We start from the raw sequence: 24156 nt of genomic DNA on the forward strand, positions 1-24156 counted from the left end.
CTCTACTTCCAGCATCTCAGACATGGTTGCCCTCCTGGGGTTGTCCTGCACTATAGTGTCAAGTTCCCTGCGAGACTAAAACATCCATCTAGCAGCAGTCCTGTGGGCAAAAATGCTTCTTTATTTGCTGAAAGGTGCATGTTAACAATCTGGGGGGGTATTTACGCCTCAATATTTCTGTGATATGCAGGCTTTTCACTCCTGGCACACATGCCATATCCCATCTGATAAGCTTACACAGGACAGCAGTGAGTGTCTTATGTTATATGAATGTTTTCCTCTTGTCCATAAAAACTGAACACAACTTCCCTCTTTCTCTTATTCATGCTGTGCAGAAAAAACATCTATCACTCTTTCAGACAACGGTAATTGCCAGTATTGTACCCCTCAACTGCATTGAGAGGCAGTTAATAAGAAATGCAAACACAGTCATAAACCTAGACCAAACAGCCAGAAAAGAAACAACATAGAATATACAAGAACTGTTTTTCGAAATCAAGTATTTTGATTGAGTTCTATGTGATTATGTTTTTAAATGTAATCTTGCAGTTAAATAAATTAGGATAAAATACAAGTGCCTATAATTAACCTAAGATTAGTTGAAAAGAGCACCCTTTCAAGATGATTCCACCATGTTTCTTCTTTAGAGAACAGTTCACAACAATATAAGACAGAAACAATGGAAGGCATATGATAATTTAAGCAGCATGAGACCTCAGGATGTCACTTGCTGCTTTTAGAATTGCCACCTCAGTGATTCATGAGAGACGTCTGAGGAGAATGGCAAAACTTGTTCAAGTTAACAGGCCACAAATAAATGACAGCTCAGTACAACAGCAGTGTGCAGAAGGACATTTCAGAAAGCACACATCATTTAACCTTGAATTGGATGGGCTGCAGCAGCAAAGGGCCATGCCACTTTCCACTCCAGTCAGCAAAGAACAAGAAAATGAGGCTATGTGAGCCATCACTAGAACTGGATGACTGAGGAGCGGAAAAATAAAGCAGGATCTGAGAAATCATGTTTTGTGAAGTGACACACTGGTGTTGGTGTCAGGATGTGGCCTTCATGGCCACAGTGCACTATTCAAATAGATACATGCAGCAAGATAAGATGCCATTTTACATGCACACATCGCTGCAAGATTGTTTTAGGAACAGTGACTTCAGTTTTTCTCACATAGCTTGTGCACTCTTCATATCTCGGCCAAACAGGGCACCGTTGGGATGATGTGGAATGTGTTGATAGCAGTATGAATGCATCACTATGGAGTCAGCATGGACCAAACCTCCCTGAGGAGCATTTCTGCACCTTGTTGAATCCATACTTCCATGAAATGGCAAGAGGAGCTCCTCATTACTGTGCATTATGTAGCCTATATGGTATATTTTTGGAGACCCAACCCACAGCTATCATTCCCATCCTAGTCAAGAATAAAAGCAATTTCCTGCATATCCTACCTGAAATTGAAATGCCAGCATGATGACAGCTGCCCATTGACATCGTACATTAAAAAACTGGCGATGGAGGGGAGGAGAATACCATGCTTCCTAAATTAGATTCATATTTTAAAAGTTGTCACGTTTCATTTTGCTGCAGAGATAGTGTCAAGCTCATATTTCACATTAATCACGAAGTATCGGGGGCATTGCCCAGACATCTGTCATGCATATGTAATTACTCATCCGCCTTTTATCGGAATCATTGAAATAAGTTTCCCCCTGCAAAGCAAAAGTAATGTGTGTGTCTGTGTCTCTCTCTGTGTGTCCCTGTGTCTGTTGACTAGGCTGAGATCATTATTGATCAGGTTTTGTGACATGCTATTACTACTTCTAAATAACAATTAGAGTGGCAGAAACAAGGGGCGAGTGCAGAGCCCAGTCAGATAAATTATGTCTTCCTGTTGCAGTGCCTGCTCTAAATTAATGAGGATTTATGTTCTCAAAATAAACAGAGAACAGAAAACGGAAGCACCTGTTTGCAATACACAGGGGTGGAATGTTACTCCATACTTAAGAATGATTTTGAGGTACTTGTGCCTGATTATTTCCATTTTCTTCTTTTCAGTAGGAAATAGGCCACTAGATTTATTTGGCAGCTACAGTCACTGGTTGCTTTGTTCTGTGACTACTTATAAAAAAGCAGTGTCGAATTGGGGCGCCTTGTTCATTTTCAGATGTTTTGAGTTCATAGCAGTTCCATCAAAGGGACATTTCCCCTCAAAACTTCTAAAATGTTTTCATTTTGAATACCTGTGTGTGACCCAAAGAGGTCAAATTATCCATTTTTTCATAGCTGACCCTTTTGATGGGGCCCAACCCCTATAGGTGGAGAACCACTGGGCTAAACCTAATTCTAATTAAACGTGCTACAAATCAACCCGCTACAACAGCAATGCTGCTTATGTGTTGATGCATCAGTATGTAGATGTCATTTAAATAATGTTTCAGTCACAGGGTACATTTTACTGCAGAAGTAGTACATGATTTTACATTGTGGCAGCAGAACTGTACTGAAGTACAGGATCTGAGTTTAAAGTCCCCATTCAGTCAAAAATATGTTTTTCTTTTTGTTCCTACAGCTGGATGTCTGAGCTTCACTGTGCAGAATGATGTATGTGCAGTATGACACTAGAAGGATGTTTTCACATTTATCTGCTGAAAGTGGAAAGTTTCTCTGTGCTCATTGAAAATCAGATTTTTAAGGGGCGGGGCCTACAAGCATAATTTGTGACATCAAAAACAGTCCCTCCTGTTCCAGTATTCAACTTATACAAATGCGATGTAGCCACTTGAAGCCACCAGTGCATATACACTGAAAATTGACTTTACAGTGAAATAAGAGACATCTCTTGTCCAGCAGGAAATTTTGGAAATGAACAAAATTTGCATAGTCATAGATTCTGAAATTTTAATTAGGTGGAAGGAGTAGATGCATTTTCAAGGACTTTAATGTGGAAATTGTTCTTGAAAAAAATACATCAGCCACACCTTATTGTTATTGTACATGTCTGGAGGGGGTCTTCAAAATAAATAGCCTACTGTAGACTACCTTACAACATTATTATTATTTATTTATTATTACCATAAATGGTTTAATTTTCTAAGCTTATTAAGTATAGAGAGACCAAATGAAATAACATAACAGAAGTCTTGGTAGGCTACTTTAGAGCTCTAAGTACCACCGACTTCAATGACTGGCATGTACATTGAACCCAAGGCTTCCATTAATCATGTATTTGATAGACGGCATCCATTCCTAGCCGCTGTCCGGGCCAGGTTTTGATACAGCGCCGCCACTTGCCGGAGCACTTGGATTGGCTGAAGGAGCAAGGTAGCCCGCAGAGACGGCTCCTTCAGTCCTGTCAGTGGAGCGCGAGGCGCGGCGCACGCACACACTGCTTCACACACTCCGCCTTGCACGCGTGAAAGGTGCGACAGAGAGGGGGGACTCACCGGAGGACTTTGATTTTGGTGTGGGACTAATCGGAGCATGAATTTGCCATCAAGACATCGATCCACATCTGCCGACAAACCAAGTGAACCTTCCAGGGGATAAGCAAACGGAGACCGGTTTTAATGCAACATCCTTCCTGCACGGAGGGCGATGCACCCGCCTCTTGTTCCATAAACTGTCACAGTTTTATATGACTGCAAAAAAAAAAAAAAACCCCACAGCGCTGGATATATTTTCTGCAAAGCCATTTCTTCTTTTGCGCTCGGGGTTTTGAGGGGTGAAATTTCGACTGCGGCGCACAACGAAGAGCGACAATAGTGCGCGTTTGAGTGCAATTTCTCAGAGACTCGGACTTGCCTCAGAGCGGAGTTTGACTCCTCATCATGGGGCACGGTGCACAAACTGATAGAGAAAGAATAAGAGTGCCGAGATCCTCTCCTGAGATGCTGACCGTCTCCTGGCTTTTGCTTTTTCTCCTGGTGGATATCGCAGTGGCTCAAGGTAAAGTTAAACATGTATTCTTGAGCTGTGAACTTTGCTTTACTCTCGGTAAAAGTTCTGTAACTCCTGTAGGCTACAGAAGGGCTGTTGTGGACAGGGGGAACCACCTGAACTTGCTTTAGTCACACTCTTAATAGAGAAAATATAGTTTATCCTCTTTTTTTTTTTTTGCCGTTGCGCTATCCAAGACATTTCGTTGTCTGAATCAAAAGCAGTGGGCCTAAGCAGTGAGTTAAATATGAAGACAAGAAAGGGGTGAAAAACAGCTCACTTTCATTCAAGAGACTGCATTTTGGTTATTTAAGTTGTGTAAACCACATCTGGCACTTGTAAACAGAAACAGTCGCACTATCACATCTGTTTCTCCAAAAAAAGAAACCCAAGATGTGCTGTTGTGCTCCAGCTGAGCTTCCGAGATACCATCAAAAATGAAATCGAGCCCATATTTAGGCTGCTGTTTTACATCTTTCCAAATTGGTGCTTACAGATTGTTGTGCACAAATAGATTTACAAAAATAAAAATGGAATTGCACATGAAATATATATAAAAAATGTGGATTTAGCCAGTTCTGAATCATAGCACAGGAGGTAAAATATAACAAGAAGACCATTCATTACTGTAATTATTATGAACCAAATTAGATTTAAATTCAGACTCATGCCCAGTTTCATCTGGACATCGCTCACATTGTGAAAAGATTGTGAGAGGCAGACTGTGCATTCATTTGCTTTTTCCTGAGCTGTTTGGTTCCCAGGATTAAACAATAATTTGCAAAGATGTTAATTCTTTGCAATTTTCTTTTTTTACATTTACACAGAAACTTTCATTCCAAAATAAAAAAAACTCTTTGGAAATCCTCTCATGATGATTATTTATTAGGACTGAATAATCTGTATGTTTGAAATATGGAGTGGTGGAGTTTGGAAGGCAATTTTCAGTTTAAATAGAACACCTCATATGTAATCAGTTTTAATTTTTCACTCTACTTAAATGGGCATGTTTTTATCCTCCAGTGTGTCTACAGCCTTTTTCCTTCCGAGTTAAGTCTTCTGTTGAAAGATGTTTTCTGTAAACCGTAGTAGTTGTCAGTTATGGAAAGCATTGAGATAATGCCACAACACCTGAAGCCATTTACTTAATCTGCTCTCTCCTGAGTGGGATTGTCTGTCAGACAAAGGGAGCTAGGAGGAACCCATCTGTGTGAGGCTGAATGTTCAGTATGTGTTTGTGCATGTGTGTCAGACCCCATGAAGTGTGAATGCCTCTGGAATTAAGGTAGGTGGTCTGTCTGCTTTTTCCCGAATGAACTAGGGCTGAATAACATGATGAGATTGGGGAATTAGCTGATTTTTGCTTTGCAGACAGACCTCTACAAGGAAGGACCTATACAGTAGCAGATTTTTCAGTGGTTTACCATATTTTTCCCAAAAGTTCAGGCTTTGCTGCCCATGCAAGGGCAACACAAGCTTAAATTGGAGGTCCAAGCACATATCCTAGACAGGGATGAGGGTCTGTGAGCAACCTTATCTAGCTGTTCCAGACCTTCATCTCGCTCCTACATAGTTAATGAGCAAAAGAGGGAGAGGAGGAATGAAAAACAGCACAGGTCCGGTTTCTGAAGGGCAGGGTGAGATGACATAATACCCATTCCAAAACCCCAGAGAGCCCTGTGTCATTGACTAGATGGGAATACGAACAAGGTCTTTCTCTGTCCATTAAGAAGTCGATACACCAGGAGAACATTGTTTGAGACTAATTAATGGGCACCCGCTATTTTTGGGCACCAATGAGCTCTACACATTTCCAAATCGCTGGAGAGTCACTTCTTCAGTGTAAAACTACTGGTGATTAAAGTGGCTCACTTACCAAGGCGGCCCTCGCAACACCATCCCATTCCTGCATATTTTGTTTTGCGGGAAAGGAACACATTTTCAATAGTTGTACTCAGGTACATTTCATCTGGCTATTTGCAGTTTATTTTTACTTCCTGACTTTGACTTTAAGAGGACTTGCTCTCATCCCATCTTCAGGCAGAAGTGAGCGTTGGGAAACGAGAGTGCTCATTAACCTGCTGAACTCTTGACAAAGGAGACAGGTTGAGACAGATATAAGCTGGGAGCTGCCAGAGAGGTAGCTGAGAGCTCTGTGACAGTAGCTTGATTGGAAACCCTTGGTGCAAGAACAGATGTACTTCTGGTATTTCCAGCACAGCGGCAGAGCTGTACAGTATGTGCAGTGTCCGTATCAGTGTGCATGTTGTTTTAAAGTGTGATGGAGGATGTCAAGTTGTTATGGGAATATATGGAATATTTCCTTATGATAATATGCAGAGAAAAAAAATCCCACAAGAGATGTTTCCTTTTCGGGGTAAGAAAATGTTAAAACTGTAGAGTGACCAGTGAATTAGGGAGAATGCTACATTTTATTTTATTAATTCCACATATTAAATCTGCTTCAAGGGGAAGTAGTAGAAAAGAAGTGGACATGGGTTTAAGGAGGATTTCTAAACTTCAGCAAATTGACTCATGGATTACACCTCAGAGATTCTCTTTGATATTTAAAAAACAATTCAAAAGCTTTGTTAAATGTACAATGTGAGAAATGTGTTTTCTTGATGATTTCTTTTTTTATTTTCACGGCTGAAGTATAATATACCTTAACAATGACATTTATATACTGTATCTCTGTGATAGGCGGTTAGACCCAGGGTGCTGGCCTTCCTTGGATTAGTTAAGTTTTTCCACAATGCTGCTCTTATGTCTCCACCTGCCTCTTATACTCTCACTCCATGTTCCTGTCTCTGCCACCTCTCCACTTTCTGATGATGTGTCCTCTGAGGATTGTTCTTGGAGTGAAAAGTGAAAGGATCTTTATTATATATGGTTTCTAAAATACAGTGACTCACAGTAAGACGTTGCTGTTTTTCCGCATACGACACTCTTTTAGACTGATCTGAGCGCTACTTTAAGAATGCAGGTAAAAGTGTGAATGTTATTTCTATCATTATTATTCTAACAAGCTTCCCTGTGGCCTGACAACTGGCTCCTAGGGGGCCCACTAACATTACTACCATTGCGGTCATTCTATAACCAGGGCCTGTATGCACAATGAGAACATTGTGTTTGATAGCCTTTTGCCAGCGCCCATGAGCTGGCAATATTACAGTCAAGCAATTTAATGTAATTGAAGGAAATTAAGATTCAGTAACACACTGCCCTGCACGCAGGTGAAGGAAGAGGGCAAGGTAAACAGTGTGTACAGTATGGTCTGACAGTGCTGAGAGGGGTCAGAGGTGCATGCTGGTTGCTAGCTGAGCCACAGACAGAGCGTGGTAGTGAGTGATAATTACTGTGAAAAGTGGCTGCTGAGTTTGCTTCCTTACTCCACTTGATGTCTTATACTTTTGTTACAAAGGCAAAAAATATACATGGCACTATTCTGGGGTTGGGAACATTTCTATAGTCGCCTGGTGAATGGCATATTTTGTTGTGCTGGTGCAGGTGAATACTGTTACTGTCACTGTAGCGAGGATTTTAGAAATACTGAGGTCATGAGTCCAAATGCCCCTTTAGTGCAACCCCCATCTACATTAGAAAGGTCTGACCAGCAACCAACAAGCCATTTAAATGTTCAGATTTTTACTACATCATGTAACTTTTCAATTGTCTCCCACTGTAATAGTTTCTGAGCTTTCCACACGCTGTCAGGATATAATTCTGGTGGAGACATTTTAAATCCTAGTATTATATTTGACTGATTTAATACATTTTGTGTAAAACCACTCAATTTAAACATAATTAGTATAATCACCCACAGTGTTTAATTTTGGTATAGTAACAAAATGTGAACCAACAAACAAAATTCCTGGGAACAATACAGAGAACATGACTTCAGTGTCAACAATCCTCCTGATGTTTAGGTGCCTTGCTGCCAATGCCTTTGCACCAGATATGAGTGGTTCACCCAAGCAATTTTAGTGTTTACTCTGTGTATTTATGCTCTCTGACCAGGCTGGTGGACAGATGCCTCTTCTAGTAACGTGAACCTAAAAGATTTTTTTCCTTCTTCTTTTTCTAATGAGTTTTCTGTTGGAGGTTTCCTTGGCGTTTTTATTTGTTGCTCTCATATTCGAGGCACTGTGAAGCCATTTGACACTAGAGCTTTGCAAAATAAACTTGAGTGTTGGGGAGTGTAATAATGATTTCCGATTCCTGTGTCGCCTCTATCATCACCCCTCCTTCCAGAGAGGCACACGAAAAAACAGGGAAAGAGGTGCAATGGCAAGAGTGAGAAGGGGGTGATCGCAAGGACACAAAAGAGGCAAATGGGACACACAAAGATTGGTGGAGAGGAGTGGAGAGGAGAGGAAGCTGGAGGTAGAAGTGGAGAGAGAGAGAGAGAGAGAGAGGGAAAGAGAGAGAGAGAGAAGGGTGAAAGCGAGATATAGAGCGAGGACAGGGACGGACAGGGGAGGAGAGGAGAGTGTGTCATTAATCACCCTCTGTGACACTCTCAACTACAGGGGAGCTTCACAGTGCAACATTCACTTCTATTAGCAGTCCATTAGCAGAGCTCGGCACAAGTAGCAACACTTGACAGGCAGGCCTGTGCCAGAATGGCTGACCTGTGTCTCGACACAATGTATACTGCACCACCTAGATAGTGTGTGTGTGTGTGTGTGTGTGTGTGTGTGAGGTGTGTGTGCGTAGAGTTTTTGTGAGAGTAGGGTAAGTCAAAGTGCACCACAGGGCGTAAATTACTGTGACTTATTGTGGCAAGTTTAGCTTTTTAGGCTTTGGACAGCAAATGAAAATAATTGTATAAAAGGTCCCTCTTTCAATTACGCCACTGGATGAGATAGGGTATAATGACTGTAAAGATGATGATGGTAGTGGTGGTGACCTGATTTCCCACCTGTGATATCCCCTCTGCCAGAAAATGGCTCTTCAAAGTTGAGATGGCTGATGCATTAGAGGTACAGTCATTTCTCATTCAAAGGCTTGTTGGCCTCTTACTAGCCAAGAGCCCTGTGATTACAGGATCCCATCCAAGGGGGAAGGGGGTGTGGACCACTGTCCCTGCTCTTGATCTACAGTTCATTTATGATTAGAGATCAGAGCCGACAGTCAGAAAATCGAGGGTTGAGGTTGGGGGGGGGGTCGAGAGGAGGACAGAGCCAAAGGGGGAGAGAGAAGTGATTACGAGTTAAGTGGCCCTTCTCATGCCATTATAAGAAGCTGGGCTGACAGAGCACATCATGAGTGAGTATAAGTACACACTCCACTCCTGCCCTTTAATTTGGCATCATGGTCTCCCCCCTGGTGCTCAACCACTAATGTCCTTCAGCATTTTTGTGTTCCTAACAGGAAATCAGTCAAGGACATGTCATTACAAACGCAGGTAAATAGGAGTCTGACTAACTAAAAGGTAGTAGGTGGAAGGAACTTTCACCTCAATAGTTATCACTGTATTTTTGTTTTACAGTCATGATATTTTGCATCTACTCATCCTTATTATTAACAGTCAGTATCTCTTCATGTATCTGTGTTTCTCCATGTTTGTTATATATTTAGCTGATAATCATCTGTGGACACGAACGCGAAAAATGAATGTCCTGTCCTGTTGCCATACATGCTATTCTACCTAGCAAAGAGGATTAGGGCACAAAATAGACCGAGTTAGGGGGGATTTTAGGGAGGAATGCTGGTACTCTTATGTATGCGCGCAGACACTATAAAAAGCTGAAAGTGCTGATGAGCAGTAAAAGGCAGAGTCAGTGGGAATGCTGTTATTTCCCCAATGTCCTTTAACAGTGTTCCCTGCCGTCTTGGTTCCCTGGCCCAACACAGAGCTTGGAACAATCTTGGTAACTACTACATAGCAAGCACAGTCCTGACATGGCACAGCTAGATGAGAGAAGCTCCAAATGTAAGCTGAAAATGTAGGCCAAACATGCCCTGCATGCAGGTGTGAGATAATCCTAGTTTAGCTCAGTTGTTGCGTGTCTATGGGGCCATGGAGCAGCACTCGACAAAGTTAGGGAAATAAACCTTTAAATTCCTCCACAAAAGTGAGGGAAATGCGCTTCTTTGCTTCCTGGCCAAGACTTTGATTTGAAAGTTGATGCCACTTTCACTTCTGTGCACTAAATATGAAGCTACAGCCAGCAGCAATTAGCTTAGCACAAACACTGGAAACAGTTAGTCTGGCTCTGTCCAAAGTTAGCAATAATATACATTAGTAGTGAGCTTTAGAGGTGCTGTTAGGCAGATATAGTAATCTAGAATAATGTTTGTATGTAATCGTGAAAACAATGGTGAAAAAAAAAGTATTGGACAAAGTAAAACATGTTTCCCTACGTTGAACCAGAGCCGCAGCTGTTCCCACAGGCATCCAATAATTGAGTGAAACTAAGCTAATTTCACCTACCAATGCATATCTTCAAACTGCACACAAAGGCATGAATTAACAACATCCACAATTTGTTGTTAAGTAGTAAAAATTTCACATAAAACAAACTATTCCTTTAAACCAAGACATTGTCGCTTTAATAGCTGATGGGATCATTCAAAGACAGTGTTCGAAAAAACAGTCTGGAGCACAAATATCATTATTCCAAGGTGCTCTTACAATCCTCTGCTCTGTCGCCGTCGGGGGCACCTTTGATGTTAAAGCCAGGCTATATGTTCAGGTCTGATGAGAACAGCCAACGTACCACTGAGGCGGTAATGAGTGAGATGATATCAATGGTGACTCATAACACCTGAGTCACACATGCAGCGTGGAGGCTTTGGCAAGCACCTGAATTTTCATGTCTCTATGGAAATCCAGACCGCTCTCCAGAATGGAAATACAGCTGCTACCTTTCCCTCTGTTCTGACTCTGATTGACAAAGCTAAACCCTTAATCCTGGCTTTGCCCTGTCTTGTGCTCGGAGCCGCAGCCTCACGAGTGGAATGGGACTAAAGCAAATATATAAAAGCCCTCATGAAGAATAGGAATAGTATTTATCTGTAATAAGTAATTTGCCAAGCTGGTGTATATTTTGTCAAACCCTCAAGTGGATACATCCTTATAGACATTTTATGTACCTGCAGACTGAAACGTTTGCTTCATTTTGTTGTTGAATGTGTCACATCTCGGCATTGTGAGGAGGGGTGGTGGTTTCCAGACGCTGCACTAATGTCTGTTTGGGGAGGGTTGTGGTTTATGTATGTCAGCAGAACATAGAGGGGGTTAGGGGGGGAGTGGGGGCAGGTATGGGACCACTGGTCCCGACTGAAACATGAGAGCAGGAGACCCACGCTCCCCATTTCCTGTCTCCACTTTATCAGCATCTTGCTCTCTGTTATTTCTGCGCTCTTAAAGCATCCGATGAAAGCCTTGCCACAGATAAATGTTTGTGCCTCCTTGTTTTTTATGGGTCTCAAATGAGGGACTTTATCCGCCTGCCCCCCTCCTTCATTCTTTTTTTCCCCATTCCTGTGTCTGCTTTGAGATGCCACAAGAGAAGTTACAGCCTCTGGTTTACATTACGGTTCCTTAGAGATGGGCTTGGGACGCCTAAAAGGACAATGCTCGTTCTTGTTCTTCTAAAGGAATACATTTTTACAAGACATTAGGGGAAGGCCATGAGAAAAGGTGGCTTATTCCATCATACCACATTTGTGCTTACTTTGTAAGAAATAATTACTTCCACCCATAGATTCATTCAGTTAGATTTGGGGAATGTGAGGTAATTTTGAAAAGAAACTCATAGTTGTGTCCTTAGCAATCTGCACTATTTTGCCCCTTATCACCTCATACAATATTTTCCTTCTGACTCATATAATTCAGTGTGCTTCTGTTTTCTTAGCTTTTTGTATGAGCTGTATGTGCGTGTTTATGTGTGCACATGTTCTTGTTTGTCTGCATATGGTGGCAGAGAGTGTGTACGCGCGCGTGTTTATTCAATAATAACAGAGTCCGAGAAAGTCTGTTTCAGATAAATCTGTGTGAATACCAGACCATTCATCCCCAGGAAATCAATCTTTCTCATAATTCCCCTCATTTTTCTTCCATCTGTTATCTACAGAGCTGCCAAACAGACTTTTAAACAGAGCAGACCATTACCAGAGGGCAGAATTAAATGTGTGTCAGAATGCCAGCCTGTAAAGTTGTTGTTTTTACTGAGTTAAATGAGGTGCTAAATTAAAGCTTCACAATTGGTATGCATTGTGTGATTAATCCCCCCCCACCCATCCACCCTCTATGTACTCCTGTTGACAAGAGCAGAGAGGAGTCAAAATGTGTGTTAAGAGTCAGGGATGTTTTAAAAAACGATGCTATTGAAATCCTGCTTGACTGTTGACGGCACGTGATGAATGGGTGTTTTTGTCTGTTTTCGTGTAATTACTCTGTACAAGTCTCAGCAAACACTGTGGAATTCATCAGCAGCATCTTGGAAAACAGTATGTTTCCACAGTCAGGCCTGAAAGCAAAAGAGGAGTTTCAGAGCAGAGTTAGCCGCCCAACCCAACCATTATTACTACCACCAAACTCCCACCAACCCAAACACCCTACTGCGTGACCTCTTTTCTTCATTTTGGGCTTTGTTACTGTGAGTCCAGTAATGGTTTGCAACTCGAGATTGCTGTTGGGTGTCAGCACTTTCCTGTGTTTGTACAACGTGTGTTTGTGAGCCTGTGTGTGTGTGCCATATCTCCATGATCAGTCCCCGGTGACCTAAGTACTGGCAGACAGTGTTTAACTGGGGCAAGCTCAATGGGTCTCATTTAAATGGGGCCCAGACAGAAGCCCCACGGTGAAGGGTTACTTTATGACTCCTAACATGTAAAGTACACTGTCGTAGCTGCTACAATTTGTGTTTTCCAGGGAAGGCAAATTATACTGTATTCTTCTTCTTTAGGAATCTGTCAGGGAACCAAAAAGCACTGCTAACGTTCAGAATCTGCAAAATTAGGGGGTTCCACATGGAGAATAAGTGGCTGTGTTGTCTTTGATTTGTATGCATTCTTCAGTTAATGAATACTATGGAGATGAGGTTGATTATGACAGAAAGGAGTCTGCGCAGCTCTGAAAGTTCACTGCTGTAAATGTCAGAATTAATAATGAGCTCAAACCATCAGTCCCTGCATGTCCTACATGATGTTCTAACATAAAAGGATTGAACAGAGTCAGGTATAGCTGCCCTCACATTCATAATATTTCCGTAGTGCGGTGCATGCATGTCATCGTCAACTGAACAAGTGCTTACTTTAATACATTAGGAATTATGTATTCTGCAATAAATGCAAATCTTCCAAGTTGTGTAAGGGATTGGCAGCAGAGGAGAGCTTCCAGCTGTGCATTTGCCCCTTTCAAGGAGTTAACCAAACAGTAGGCAGAAGGTGAATAATGGATGTTGTTGTGATGATTCCTCTGAAATGCAGAGAGTTTTTTCCTAAACCAGGTCAAATGGCTGATTTTGCCTTGTTTTGTATACAGATAAGCATCCTCACTCAAATTTTACCACAGTAAACATAACTCTTGTTTGCTGTTTAACATTTACAGGCCCCCAATCTGTTCAGGCATGGAAACCAAAATATTGGTACAGACATTTACCGTGGCGCGTACGCTACTATCAGACCTGAGCGAGCTACCTACAGATTAGGGCAAGCCCCCAGTTCCATCACAACACGAAGGATCATGAAGAAATTTCTGCATTTGCATATACCTTTTCAAACCAACTGATACATTTTAATGGCCAGTCTTACTACCACCATTATTAATAGGGATCATAATAAAATATTAGTATTTGTGCATGTATATTATTTTGATTAATAATATTGGGAGTTTATTGGGATTATGCCGAGTTGCCCATTAGTTTGGTGGGGAGTATTGCTCAGTGGAAGGTTTTGTAGAACTGCTCTACCTCTAGATCCGCTCTAGGTCTAGTGGATGGAGAAATAAGATCTCCATTTGGAAAAAATGGCCGAGCTTAGTAAGATGACAGGCTTGTTTCTCTAATTCCAGATCTCTATAAACTATGACCCCATACAGTACACCAGCTGCACTGGAGTCAGCACACTAACTGTAAACTGATACACCATAATGGCTTGCTGCAGATATGCTGGAGCATGTGCAGCGGAAACCGATAATTCAGTGGTGACACACCATGCATAGGGGTTCCCATGGTTTTTAGGCTGACGTGAGGTAAGCTGATCTGTCAGGTAAAAGCTGAGGGGGTTACATTAGAGAGACATGGAGGGGGAAGGCAATGCAGGATAACCTCTGCTGTGTAAAGGAAGGAGCGGCACACTGGTAAATCATACCTCCCGATGAGTTTCCTTCAGTAGCTGCCTGTTTAAATTCTACTGCATGCATTCCTTGCCCCTCGCATTTAGAGAGCTGCACATTACTAAATCATGGTATTTTTGTTTTTACGGGTCTGCAAAGTCAGACTAGCTTTCTACAAACCACATTTTTTGTTATCGCTGTTTTTCCATGCCAAATATTTTATTTAGCAGCCTGCTCCAGCATGAGACCTGGCCAACCAAAGCAATGATACTGGCCAAAGGAAGACTAGGAGAACAGGAGGTGGAGACAAGGAACGGAATGAGACAGAGATAATATAGCCACTCCTAAGCTGCGTGGCTTTCACCCACAGGATGAACAGCCCGAGAGCATCCAGGATTCAGACACATTAACCCACAGCTATTCTGGGCTGCTTTGTGTGGCTTTTTGTTCATGGAAAAAAGGCAAAAATCTGGTAAACAAATGCAACATTGTTGAACAAACCAATGTGTTGTAAGGATTGTGCAGCATTGAGAATTACCAACTATCATACATGCGTATTTCCATTCCCCCTGCAATTTCTTGGGAAATTTGACGGGGTAATCTGAACCTTATTGTGTTGCTTTTCTGTGGAACACCAGATACCGGCACAACCTGGTTTTGGTTTTGACTGCCATTTTTCTTGTTGGCAGTTGTTTCTACATTGATTGAATTTGAGGGTGAAGGCATGAGAAACTCAAGCTGGAATATTTACACTGTAGCTTCCATTTTCGTTCTTTTGCCATCGTTTGTTTTAATAAGTGCTTGACAGAATGCAGTATACTGTCTAAGGAATTTCGACGGGGCATGTCAAATCCAAGGAGTATCAGCGACCACTTTGTTAACACGCTGCTCTGACTGAAGTCAGTGGTCATGGAGTCAAATGGATTGGTCAAAGCAGTTCTGACACACACAGGCACGTAACAAGGGCTGGACGAGTGGGAGGACAAAAGTGATCAGTGCTTTGATGGATGTGTCACAATGAGGGGATGTAGCTGTCTAACATCTATCACTGGTTAAAGGTTTTCTCTGCTCAGCCTGTCACATCCAACTCTACTCTTCATTTCTATTCTTCTTCCCCTTTGGCTTTCTTCTCTGACTCTCTTAGAAGAAGCTGGGTGTCAAATGGAAAAAAAAATACTGTCAGAGCTTGCAAAAAGACTTTTTGGAATGGCTTACAAAATTATTTGTCACTGCACAGCCCCTGTTACATGCAGACAATCTGTGTCCTTTGTATTGGGGTGGTCTCTTGGGGGTTAAGCAGACATTTTAATTCAATCAGCTGCAAACAGAAATAATGCTCTCCCCCTCCTAAAACTCACTCATCTCACTTCAGTGATACAATTACAAGCTGAGCTGCACTGGCCATCTTGTTGTGATTTTATGTGTTTACATGGGAGGGAGGTGTTTACTGTGGAAACTGCGCCCCCTCCCTCCTCCTGCTGCCCATTTAGCTACTGGAGAAAAAGAGCTGCTGTGAGATTTAATTTATTTATCGTCTCTGGAAGAGAGTTATAATGATTCTCTAACTAGCATTACGTTTGTGTCTTCCTGAGTCCCATCTCTTGCGATGAGTGGCTCCAGCTTTAGCAAAGAACAGCTGAAATGTCTCTCCACAGATGCAAGCAGACATGGATGAATATGTTTTTATAGGAGGGATGTATAGCATGTACTAAATACAGTGTGTACTTACTTTTTCTTTTCTTTTTTGTGTGCGCCTTTTTTCTTTTTCTAAGTGATGCTTTGTAAATAGAATATAATTGAATGTAATAGAAATATAGGCCATGTGCAGATTTGTTTTTGATCCATAGTATGTTGAACATTTCAAAATACTTCAAAATCAATGTGATTATGAATTATTTATCTATTGCATATAATATGCAGTATAACTGTAGTGAAGTTTAGTAACAGAAGTAAAGTCTAATCTACAAAACTTGTTGTTCTGATTTTCTGAAAGGAAAATATTTAAAAATATAACAAACTATTACATATGTAAAAGGAAGGCACCAAAACAATATTTGTACTAGAGCATAAATAAATTATATGGTCTTATTTGTAAAATTTCCTTTTTATGTAGCACAATGTAATCCAAAAGAGTAAAAGGGGGTAAGTAGTTCTTGAGTGAATGCATCCACAATCAGTCTCTTAAATTCCACGAGACTTTTATAAAGAGCAAAATTGAATCATTTGTTTTCCATTTCATATTTTTAAGTACGCATCCACCACTGGCCTTGTATCATCCCATTACTGCGGCATTCTGGTGATAACATTGCCTGACTAATCTTACTGATGGTCACATTGCCTTTTCAGGGCCCAGCACTCTGTTTTATTGGTGTAGCATTACGCACAGTGTTTTTACCATTGTTTACTCCACAACATGCCACTTGTTATCTTCTGTAGCAAATGGCCATGTCTTTACCAATCTCATCTGGCTTTTGTCTACTTCCCTTTTTTCCACTGGATGCGCAGCCATTTAGTGCAAGGGTCAGGGTTGTAATTGACAGCCACCACTAAACAAATCTGCTCGGCTCGGCGGTAGACCAACCCCACCTCCCGTCCCCTCCCGCTACTCTAATCTAACTAATGCACCCATGTGTGTGCTGGAAAGTGAATTAAGCATAGAAAACTCAATACCTGATCCATATGACAGAGCTGCCTGCGCGCACATTAGCAGTTTCTCTGCAGCCTCTGTAATTGTATTACACAAGTTGGCCGCTCTAACGATCAGGCCTTACACACACTTACACACTTATACACACTCTCCCTGTTGTCGTTAATCGCTGCCTTTGCTGGCCCCGGAGGCGTGCAGCAGGCCAAGAACAGAGCGATCGAGAAGGAGGATGATGAGGCGAGTAGTTGAGCCCTCCCTCACGGCTGACATGAAATGATTTCATAGTCTATGTCTTTGTGTGTGTTATTTGGTATATTGTGCCGCATCTTCTTTTGTTTTTAGAGCTCTGTTTTCAGACTCTCTGTATCTGCCTCTTTGCCTTCTAATCAGTGACTTTATGGGCAATCCCGCTGTGTGGCCCTGTTTGTGTTTCTGCCTTTTGCATATCCCCACCGCCTGCTATCTGTGTACTGTCAGCAGTCCTGCCTCTTGCCAGAGACCACAGCATGATAAGATGAGTTTACACTCTCCTCCTCTTCTCCCAACTAATCTCCCTTGACCTATAGAGACCTATGTAAGGTTAGAAAAATACATCTCTGTGATGTATTTTCACATTATGCAGCAGATAAGAAGTGAGGATGCAGGATATGTAGATGCAGTGAACAATATATTTGATAACATGGTGTAGTAAGTACGCATACCTGTGATGATTTTCCTCCTTAAATACTTTTTTAATGGACTTTATCACTGAGAGCACAGAGAGAGGAGGAAGATAGGGAGAACAAAGGAACTGAGAAGGTGATTAAAGGGGTTGTTGTGTTGATTTGCTGTGTGTTGCCATGCAAGCAACCATTTGCACTGGCCTCACTAATGGAGACTTCAGTTTGAATCCAGGGAGAAGCTCTTTAAAATTTTATTCCTTCTAACAGGCTGATTTATAATGATGAGCCCTAGACTCTTTCCACCGCAGCAGGACATCACAAAGAACCCTGGGAAGCAAGGGAACTATATATAGCGAGACCATGAAGGGACTTGCTTCAGGCATGGGAGAATCTAGCAGATAGATGGTGAAAGATGACCTCCACACATAGCCCAGCTCAAGGCTGACAATGTATAGATGCACTGTGTTGTCTGAGAGACCTCAGTGACCTCTATATATAAACTAAGGTCAGCCACCCATATTCCCAGCTCCCAGGGTCCAGTGATACCCTACCTGCCAGATGACACCCCATGATCCTAAACTGAGAATGGGTCTAGTCTGTGTGCACGTGTGCGTGCATGTGTAAAAATCCCTCAGGGAGGACTTGTCAGAGAGTAGGTCATCAGATATGCCTGTGCATGGGTTCACCTCCGTGTGCGCTCATTATTGTGTTTGTGTGTGTGTGTGTATGCACGTGCACATAAGACAGGAGGAAGAGGGAAAAGCTGGGATGGGCAGCTCTATCATGCTTATCTGAAAGGTCACTCCGTCATTGTCGGACTGCACTTTACAGAACCTCCCTGTGTTCACCGCGAGGCAAACAGATCCTGGAGAGACAGATGAAGGAAAAGGGTTGAAAGCGATCAGGTTGGCCTTGAAATGTTGCACCAGTCTGAAGGAAATTTCCAAAAGTTGCAGAAAATGTAGATGAAAGTGGATTTCCAACAACTACATTGTATTGCAACAAGATTACGTTATCGAAATAGCACCTGTAACTCATCTGTGACACTTACTTCATGGTATCCCATTGTGTTATCCCTCCTTAAAAGGCATTTATGAAACTTTGATTACGCAATTATTTTCCTCTCTTCGTGTAAGGCATGTCTGTCCATTTGCAATTAAAAATGTTTTTAACATTCAGTTGGAAAGCTGGTGGGTGGCAAGAATATATTGTTCCATCCCCCCTCATCTTTACCAATGTGCATCTACCATTTAGGGTTTTAAAACATTTATTTGCAATATATGCAAAAACAGGTCTGTAAAACAGTGTCAAAATAAGTGTGTGCCTATGAAGGGGTTAATTAGGTTTAGAAGCACAATTATCACTGGAGTGAAAAAGGTGTGGAGGCAGGGACTCTTCCTCCTGTGTCTACTGTGCACAAGCCAAATCTCTGAGCGACACTAATCCTACTGGTTCTGCTGGTTATCCCTCCTCCTCCCATCATCCCTCAGCAGGTATTCCTCCACTGACATCCATCCCCTGTTTTTCCCATTCATCCCACCTCATCCCCTCCTCACCCGCCTCTCCTCTAGCGCTCTGTTTGTTTTCACTGTTGTGTCTCAGTGACATTAGGCACAGTAATCCAATTGAAAGCTCCTCAGACCCTGAGCCGGGTTCTGTGGGGTTGAGGCGTTTCCATGGGGATCGCATGGATTCCTAATTAAGCTCATTAAAGCTTGTTATTAAAGCTCGTTAAATCTCATCCTGACACGGTGGTGAAGCTCCTGGTGTCTAACTTTACCAATTCATACACTAATACCCTAATACACACACGTACACTTACACTCACACACAGAAGTCAACAATATAATGCACTTTGGTGGGTGTAATTAAAGCGATCAGTAAGCCTCTGGGTTTTCCCTACTCCTTGGTTCGAACGGAATGGTGAGGTGATGCATTAGGATTTTGTGAACAATATTACTTACATAACCAAACACAACCATTTATGGTGGTGCAGTTGATGTGAGGTTAGTGTGAGTGAAAAAAAAAAGTTCTCCAACATTACCGGAGACAACACATTCATTCACAGGAGATATTTCAGTCAAGTGGAGGTCAGGGGAATAAGGAATACCTCACTTTACTTTTCACTCTCACACACACACTGAACCATGTTACTGTGTGCCCCTTGACCTCACTCTGAGTTTACACGCCAATTCCAAATATTGTTCTTTGGCTGTAAGGAGTACCAGTAAACCGTGATGTTTTTGGGGTCTTCAGGGGGCTGAGCGGAACAGTGTGTGTGAGCGTATGTGTGTATATGGAGAGAGAGAGAGAGAGAGAGAGAGAGAGAGAGAAAGAGGGAGTGAGAGAGACGGCTCTCACAACCTGAATCAGCCCTTTGATGCTGACTGGTCTTGACATCAACAATGTGGCCTTTCACAGCTCTCACCCACCTCTGAGGAGCTTACCAGGAACACACACACATACAGTCTTTCTCTCTCTGTCACTCTCGCTTTAGTTTTCAGTGTTTATTTTTTGTAGCTTTTTGTGTCCATTCACAAAGAAACAGCACTTTAGATGGAAAGATGGGAAAATGTAAAAGGAAGAGGAGGAAGTTGTTACATGGATGGGGTAAAACATAGAGAGTGTCAGATTCAGTGAGAGACGATCATTCTGCATTTTCCCAGCAGAACCAACGAAGTTCAAATATCTTGTTAAGTCCTCTGCTGAAATTACATTGTAAACACCAGAGAAATGAAAGGATATTGAGCTGAGCATAGTGAAGACTGGATCGGTCAGGGCCAGAGGGACACATAAGACAGTGGATTTCTAAAGTGCCCCCTCACACGTTTTTGATTTTTCATCCATTCCCATAAAATATGTCCTTCTTTTGCTCTACCACTCTTGTGATTCCTTTGACATGAAAGGGATTTCAGTCTTTTAAACGTATCCTGTGTCACAATGACTGTGGTTAAACAGGCAGTCTTTAAATGAAGTCCATTCCAGATGAAGGTTGAAACACAAGTCCTCTGAAGGGAGGTTCTGAAGCACAGCCTGCTGAGGAACATCCATCATTGACATCACTGCTAATTTTGGTGACATATTCAGCAAAACATGCCCAGCTGTGTGTGAAAGAAATACATGAAGTCAGTGTTTCCATGTGATTTTTTTCCTCCATACTTTTCAACAGCTTACAAAAGCAGACGGTTATATCAAACATGTGTTTTGTTTAATGCTCTATGTGTGAAAAGAATTGACTGTGATTGCGCTGACAAATTATGTTTCCAGATGTATGTCAGGCTGGGGGTACATACATTCTCTAGACTTAATCTTTGTTTTCTCTGGGCAGGTTGTGATGGACCTGTTAGCGTTAATTAGCATTTAGCCCTCCAATAATGCAGCCACATTATGCTGGTGTGTGCAGAGAGACATTTATAGAGTTTGACACAACCTGACAGAGGTGAAGATCTGTCCCCAGGGCTATGGCCTTCTGCATGCTATAATGAGATAATATGAGAGTGCAATGATGACACTGACCTGGGGTTTGTGCTTCTCAATTATACACCAGTTCAGTAAATAGAAATACGTATCAAGATGTAGATGCATGCTGCAAACTGATATAAAAAAACAAAAAAAAAAAACAGTGACAAAGAAACTCTTTCCAGTTTTTTGTTTCCAATGACTTCTCTTCAAAACCAACTAGAGGCTAGTGGTTAGGACGTTAACTCTGTCTACTCTGACACTCTCAAGTTAAACACTCCTCACAGAGCTCGCTATTTCCTGAAGATGAATAGTTCTCTGTGATCAGGAGAGCTAAATGCATCCAGTCATTTCCCCTGGAGCACGAGCCTGTGTTTAGGTGATGGGATGAACTAAGGATGTGGGCAGTTGCAGTATGGCCGCTTTGGTGCCTTGCTGCCTGCTTCCTCAGTCTCTGTGCCACGTGGACGCTGGGCCATTAAAGTAGTTGTTTGTCTTTTTTTCCCCTCAATGAATGAGTTGTGTGGTCAAGCCTCAGCCAAATGACTAACCTGAAGATTGACTGGAGCCAGATGAAGAGTTGTACCTATTGAATTGCAATTAAGAGAGGAGGCTTTTCTCCTGATGCAGAACTTTTACTTCCCCTTGATCACCCTCAGCTCTTTCACTTTTTTAATAACCATGCTTTTATGTTGTCATGCATATTGAAAGAATGAGTGTTTTTGGATTTAGAGAGTGAGAGATATATTCTGACTATATCACCTCCTAGATATGGTAAGAGGCTCCATAGAGAGTGTTGGAGTTCAACACTCATTTTGGTACTTTCTAGGGACCTTGTGCATATACAAGACTGAATTTGAACAGATTTTGTACATGTCTACAAGAATTTGGCAGACATGGATGGGATGCGTCTGTTTAAAAAGAATTTCCAGAATGCCGTTAAATGCTGTTCTTACTCCCACTGCTGCTTTTCATGAATAATATTCAGTCATTTGTAAAATATATATTATATTTGGAAATATGAAAGATATGTGTTATCTAAATAAAATAGTTTTTCTTTTACATAATTTATAGAAAAAACTTTTCCGATGTATAATCAATTAGTGCCAGGGTGATTATTAGGTTAGTTAAAGCCACTTCCCAGTTAGAGCACAGTGATTACGGTAATGGCTACAGTGGACACACAATCCTTCTGCTGCCCACTGATGATGTAGGGAATCTTGTTTTCTCAGCCTGTAAGCACTAGGTTAAGTCAGCTGCTGTCAGGGAGTCTTTGAGCTCTGCTCAGCTGCTGCCTGCCTGCCTGCCTGCATCCACAGCTTCAGTGGTCAGAGGCTCATATTCCAGTCTTTCTGACTGGGGTGGTTTGCTTTGATAGTCAGGCCTGTTTACCGCTCCATGTCCTGGGGGCTAACTGGGCTCAGATCACCCTCAAATGAACTGAGGAGTGAGGGAAATATTCAACACAGCTGTGCTTACTCTGAGGGCTGGGGCCAGGAGAGACATGCTGCTACGCTTTCAGGTACAGGGCAGGTCTCGCCTCTGAAGCTGTCTTCAGAGAGCCTGTTTGCATTTATAAAAATGTTTGCTTGGATACGAAAATAAAGATTCCCCCAATGGCGAGGGATGGGAACGTAAAGAGAGAAAGCGAACTGGATGGAGATAAAAGATTTTTTTAACAGGTAGAAAAGCAGCTCACCCAGTGGCTGCTAGGGAATATAGTAGCAACTCCACAGCAAATCAAAGGTAGTGGTAGTCTGAAGACTCTAGTGGGCAAACTATCCTTGAGTAAATCCAGCCAGTCTCTCCCTAGAAGCTTAGATTAAGAAAAATGGTGTTGTGAATGTCGATACTGTACTTTTTTCCCGCCTTAGCCATATGTCTTTTGCAGGCTTGATGCACAATCCCAGTTGAATAACATTCCCTCATCCTGGACGTCTTCCTCTTTCACTTCAAGATTCTTGTGCGACGGGGAAACATTCAGCTTCTGCTCTTTTCTCACTCTGTCAAGATTTCTCTCAGCCAGCTTTGTTGCTTTGACCAATTTACCATCTCTATGTGTCTGCACAACAGAACCATGGCTGGCAGCAGCTATATGAGTGGCACAGGGAGACTGCCGTGTAATGAATAGAGGGCATGGCTAGCTATTTGGCAGGAGTGGATGGGAGGGGATCACATATGCTGTTAATTTGGGTAGAGTCAAGATTTATGACAGGTAGAAGGGAAACAGCTTTGGCCTTCCAATAATCAACGTTCATCATGTTTTCTGAATAGTTCTGGTTTAGTATTAAACAGCCAGCAGTGGAGAAGTTGTCAGTCATATGTGTTTGTGCTATATGACCATGTGTAGACCGCTCTAATTTATCAGCCTATTCTTAATTCATGAGTGTGGCCTTGCAGATTAATGCATATACGTGCATGCCCAATGTTTGTTTGCCCAATTAAGGATTCATAATATATATTCATAGTGTGCCTCTTCTACTCTTAGCCTCTTTTCCCTGTTTCTGTCTTACACACACACACACACACACACATACACAAACCAAAACATGTTGTACCAAATGCGAAAATGTACCATAATGTAATTTATGCACCTACAATACTACATGAGAGGCTTATATCAGCTTTTGTAGTAGGCTCCTGAGTTACCACCACGCTACATTTACAAGATTTACATTTTGTCTAATTAATGCAGAGCGCATTGTACAAATGCAGATTTTTTGAATTGGATTTCTTCCATTTTTCAGAGCTTTCCCAATGTTACCAAGTGACACACACTGCCTAGTAGAATATGGAATAACTGTTGGCGAGTGGAAAGTCATGAGCAAGCACTGTGCAAAAAAAACATGTTGTGAGTGTATCCATACTGCCCACTGTGTTGCTGGCGCCCAGGCTGGCCCCCTGTTTGCGTGTGCATCCTGTACCCCTCTGCTTCACCGGCCCTCCCCATGTTTCTCCATATTTCCACTAGCTCTTTCTGTCCAAGCCTTGCCTGGTGTGAGTTCTGGCATGCCGGCCCTGCCCTGCCCCTCTCCGCTCTGCTCCACTTCCTCCCCCTGGCTCGGTGGCCTGGCTGCCCGGCGGGGGCAGCCTGCTCACCTCCGGGGCAGCTGGCATGCCTGATGGCCCCATTCATCAGACCTGAGGGCGA

At 42.2% G+C, this 24156-nt stretch overlaps 1 protein-coding gene across 3 annotated transcripts in view; it reads left to right on the forward strand.

The window, feature by feature from the left end:
• The first annotated feature begins 3345 nt into the window (after positions 1-3345).
• The window catches only part of unc5cb (unc-5 netrin receptor Cb), a 109228-nt gene continuing 88417 nt past the window's right edge, over positions 3346-24156 (forward strand). For 2 of the 3 annotated variants that reach the window (XM_051412771.1, XM_051412772.1), the window contains exon 1: positions 3347-3958. In XM_051412771.1, coding sequence (XP_051268731.1) covers positions 3841-3958 — 118 coding nt within the window. In that variant the 5' untranslated portion in view covers positions 3347-3840. Of the gene's footprint in view, positions 3959-24156 lie in introns of all 3 variants that reach the window. The other variant, XM_051412770.1, reaches the window with a different exon arrangement.

The sequence above is a fragment of the Dicentrarchus labrax genome, unplaced genomic scaffold (assembly GCF_905237075.1).
Source record: "Dicentrarchus labrax unplaced genomic scaffold, dlabrax2021, whole genome shotgun sequence".
Classification (NCBI taxonomy): Eukaryota; Metazoa; Chordata; class Actinopteri; family Moronidae; genus Dicentrarchus; species Dicentrarchus labrax.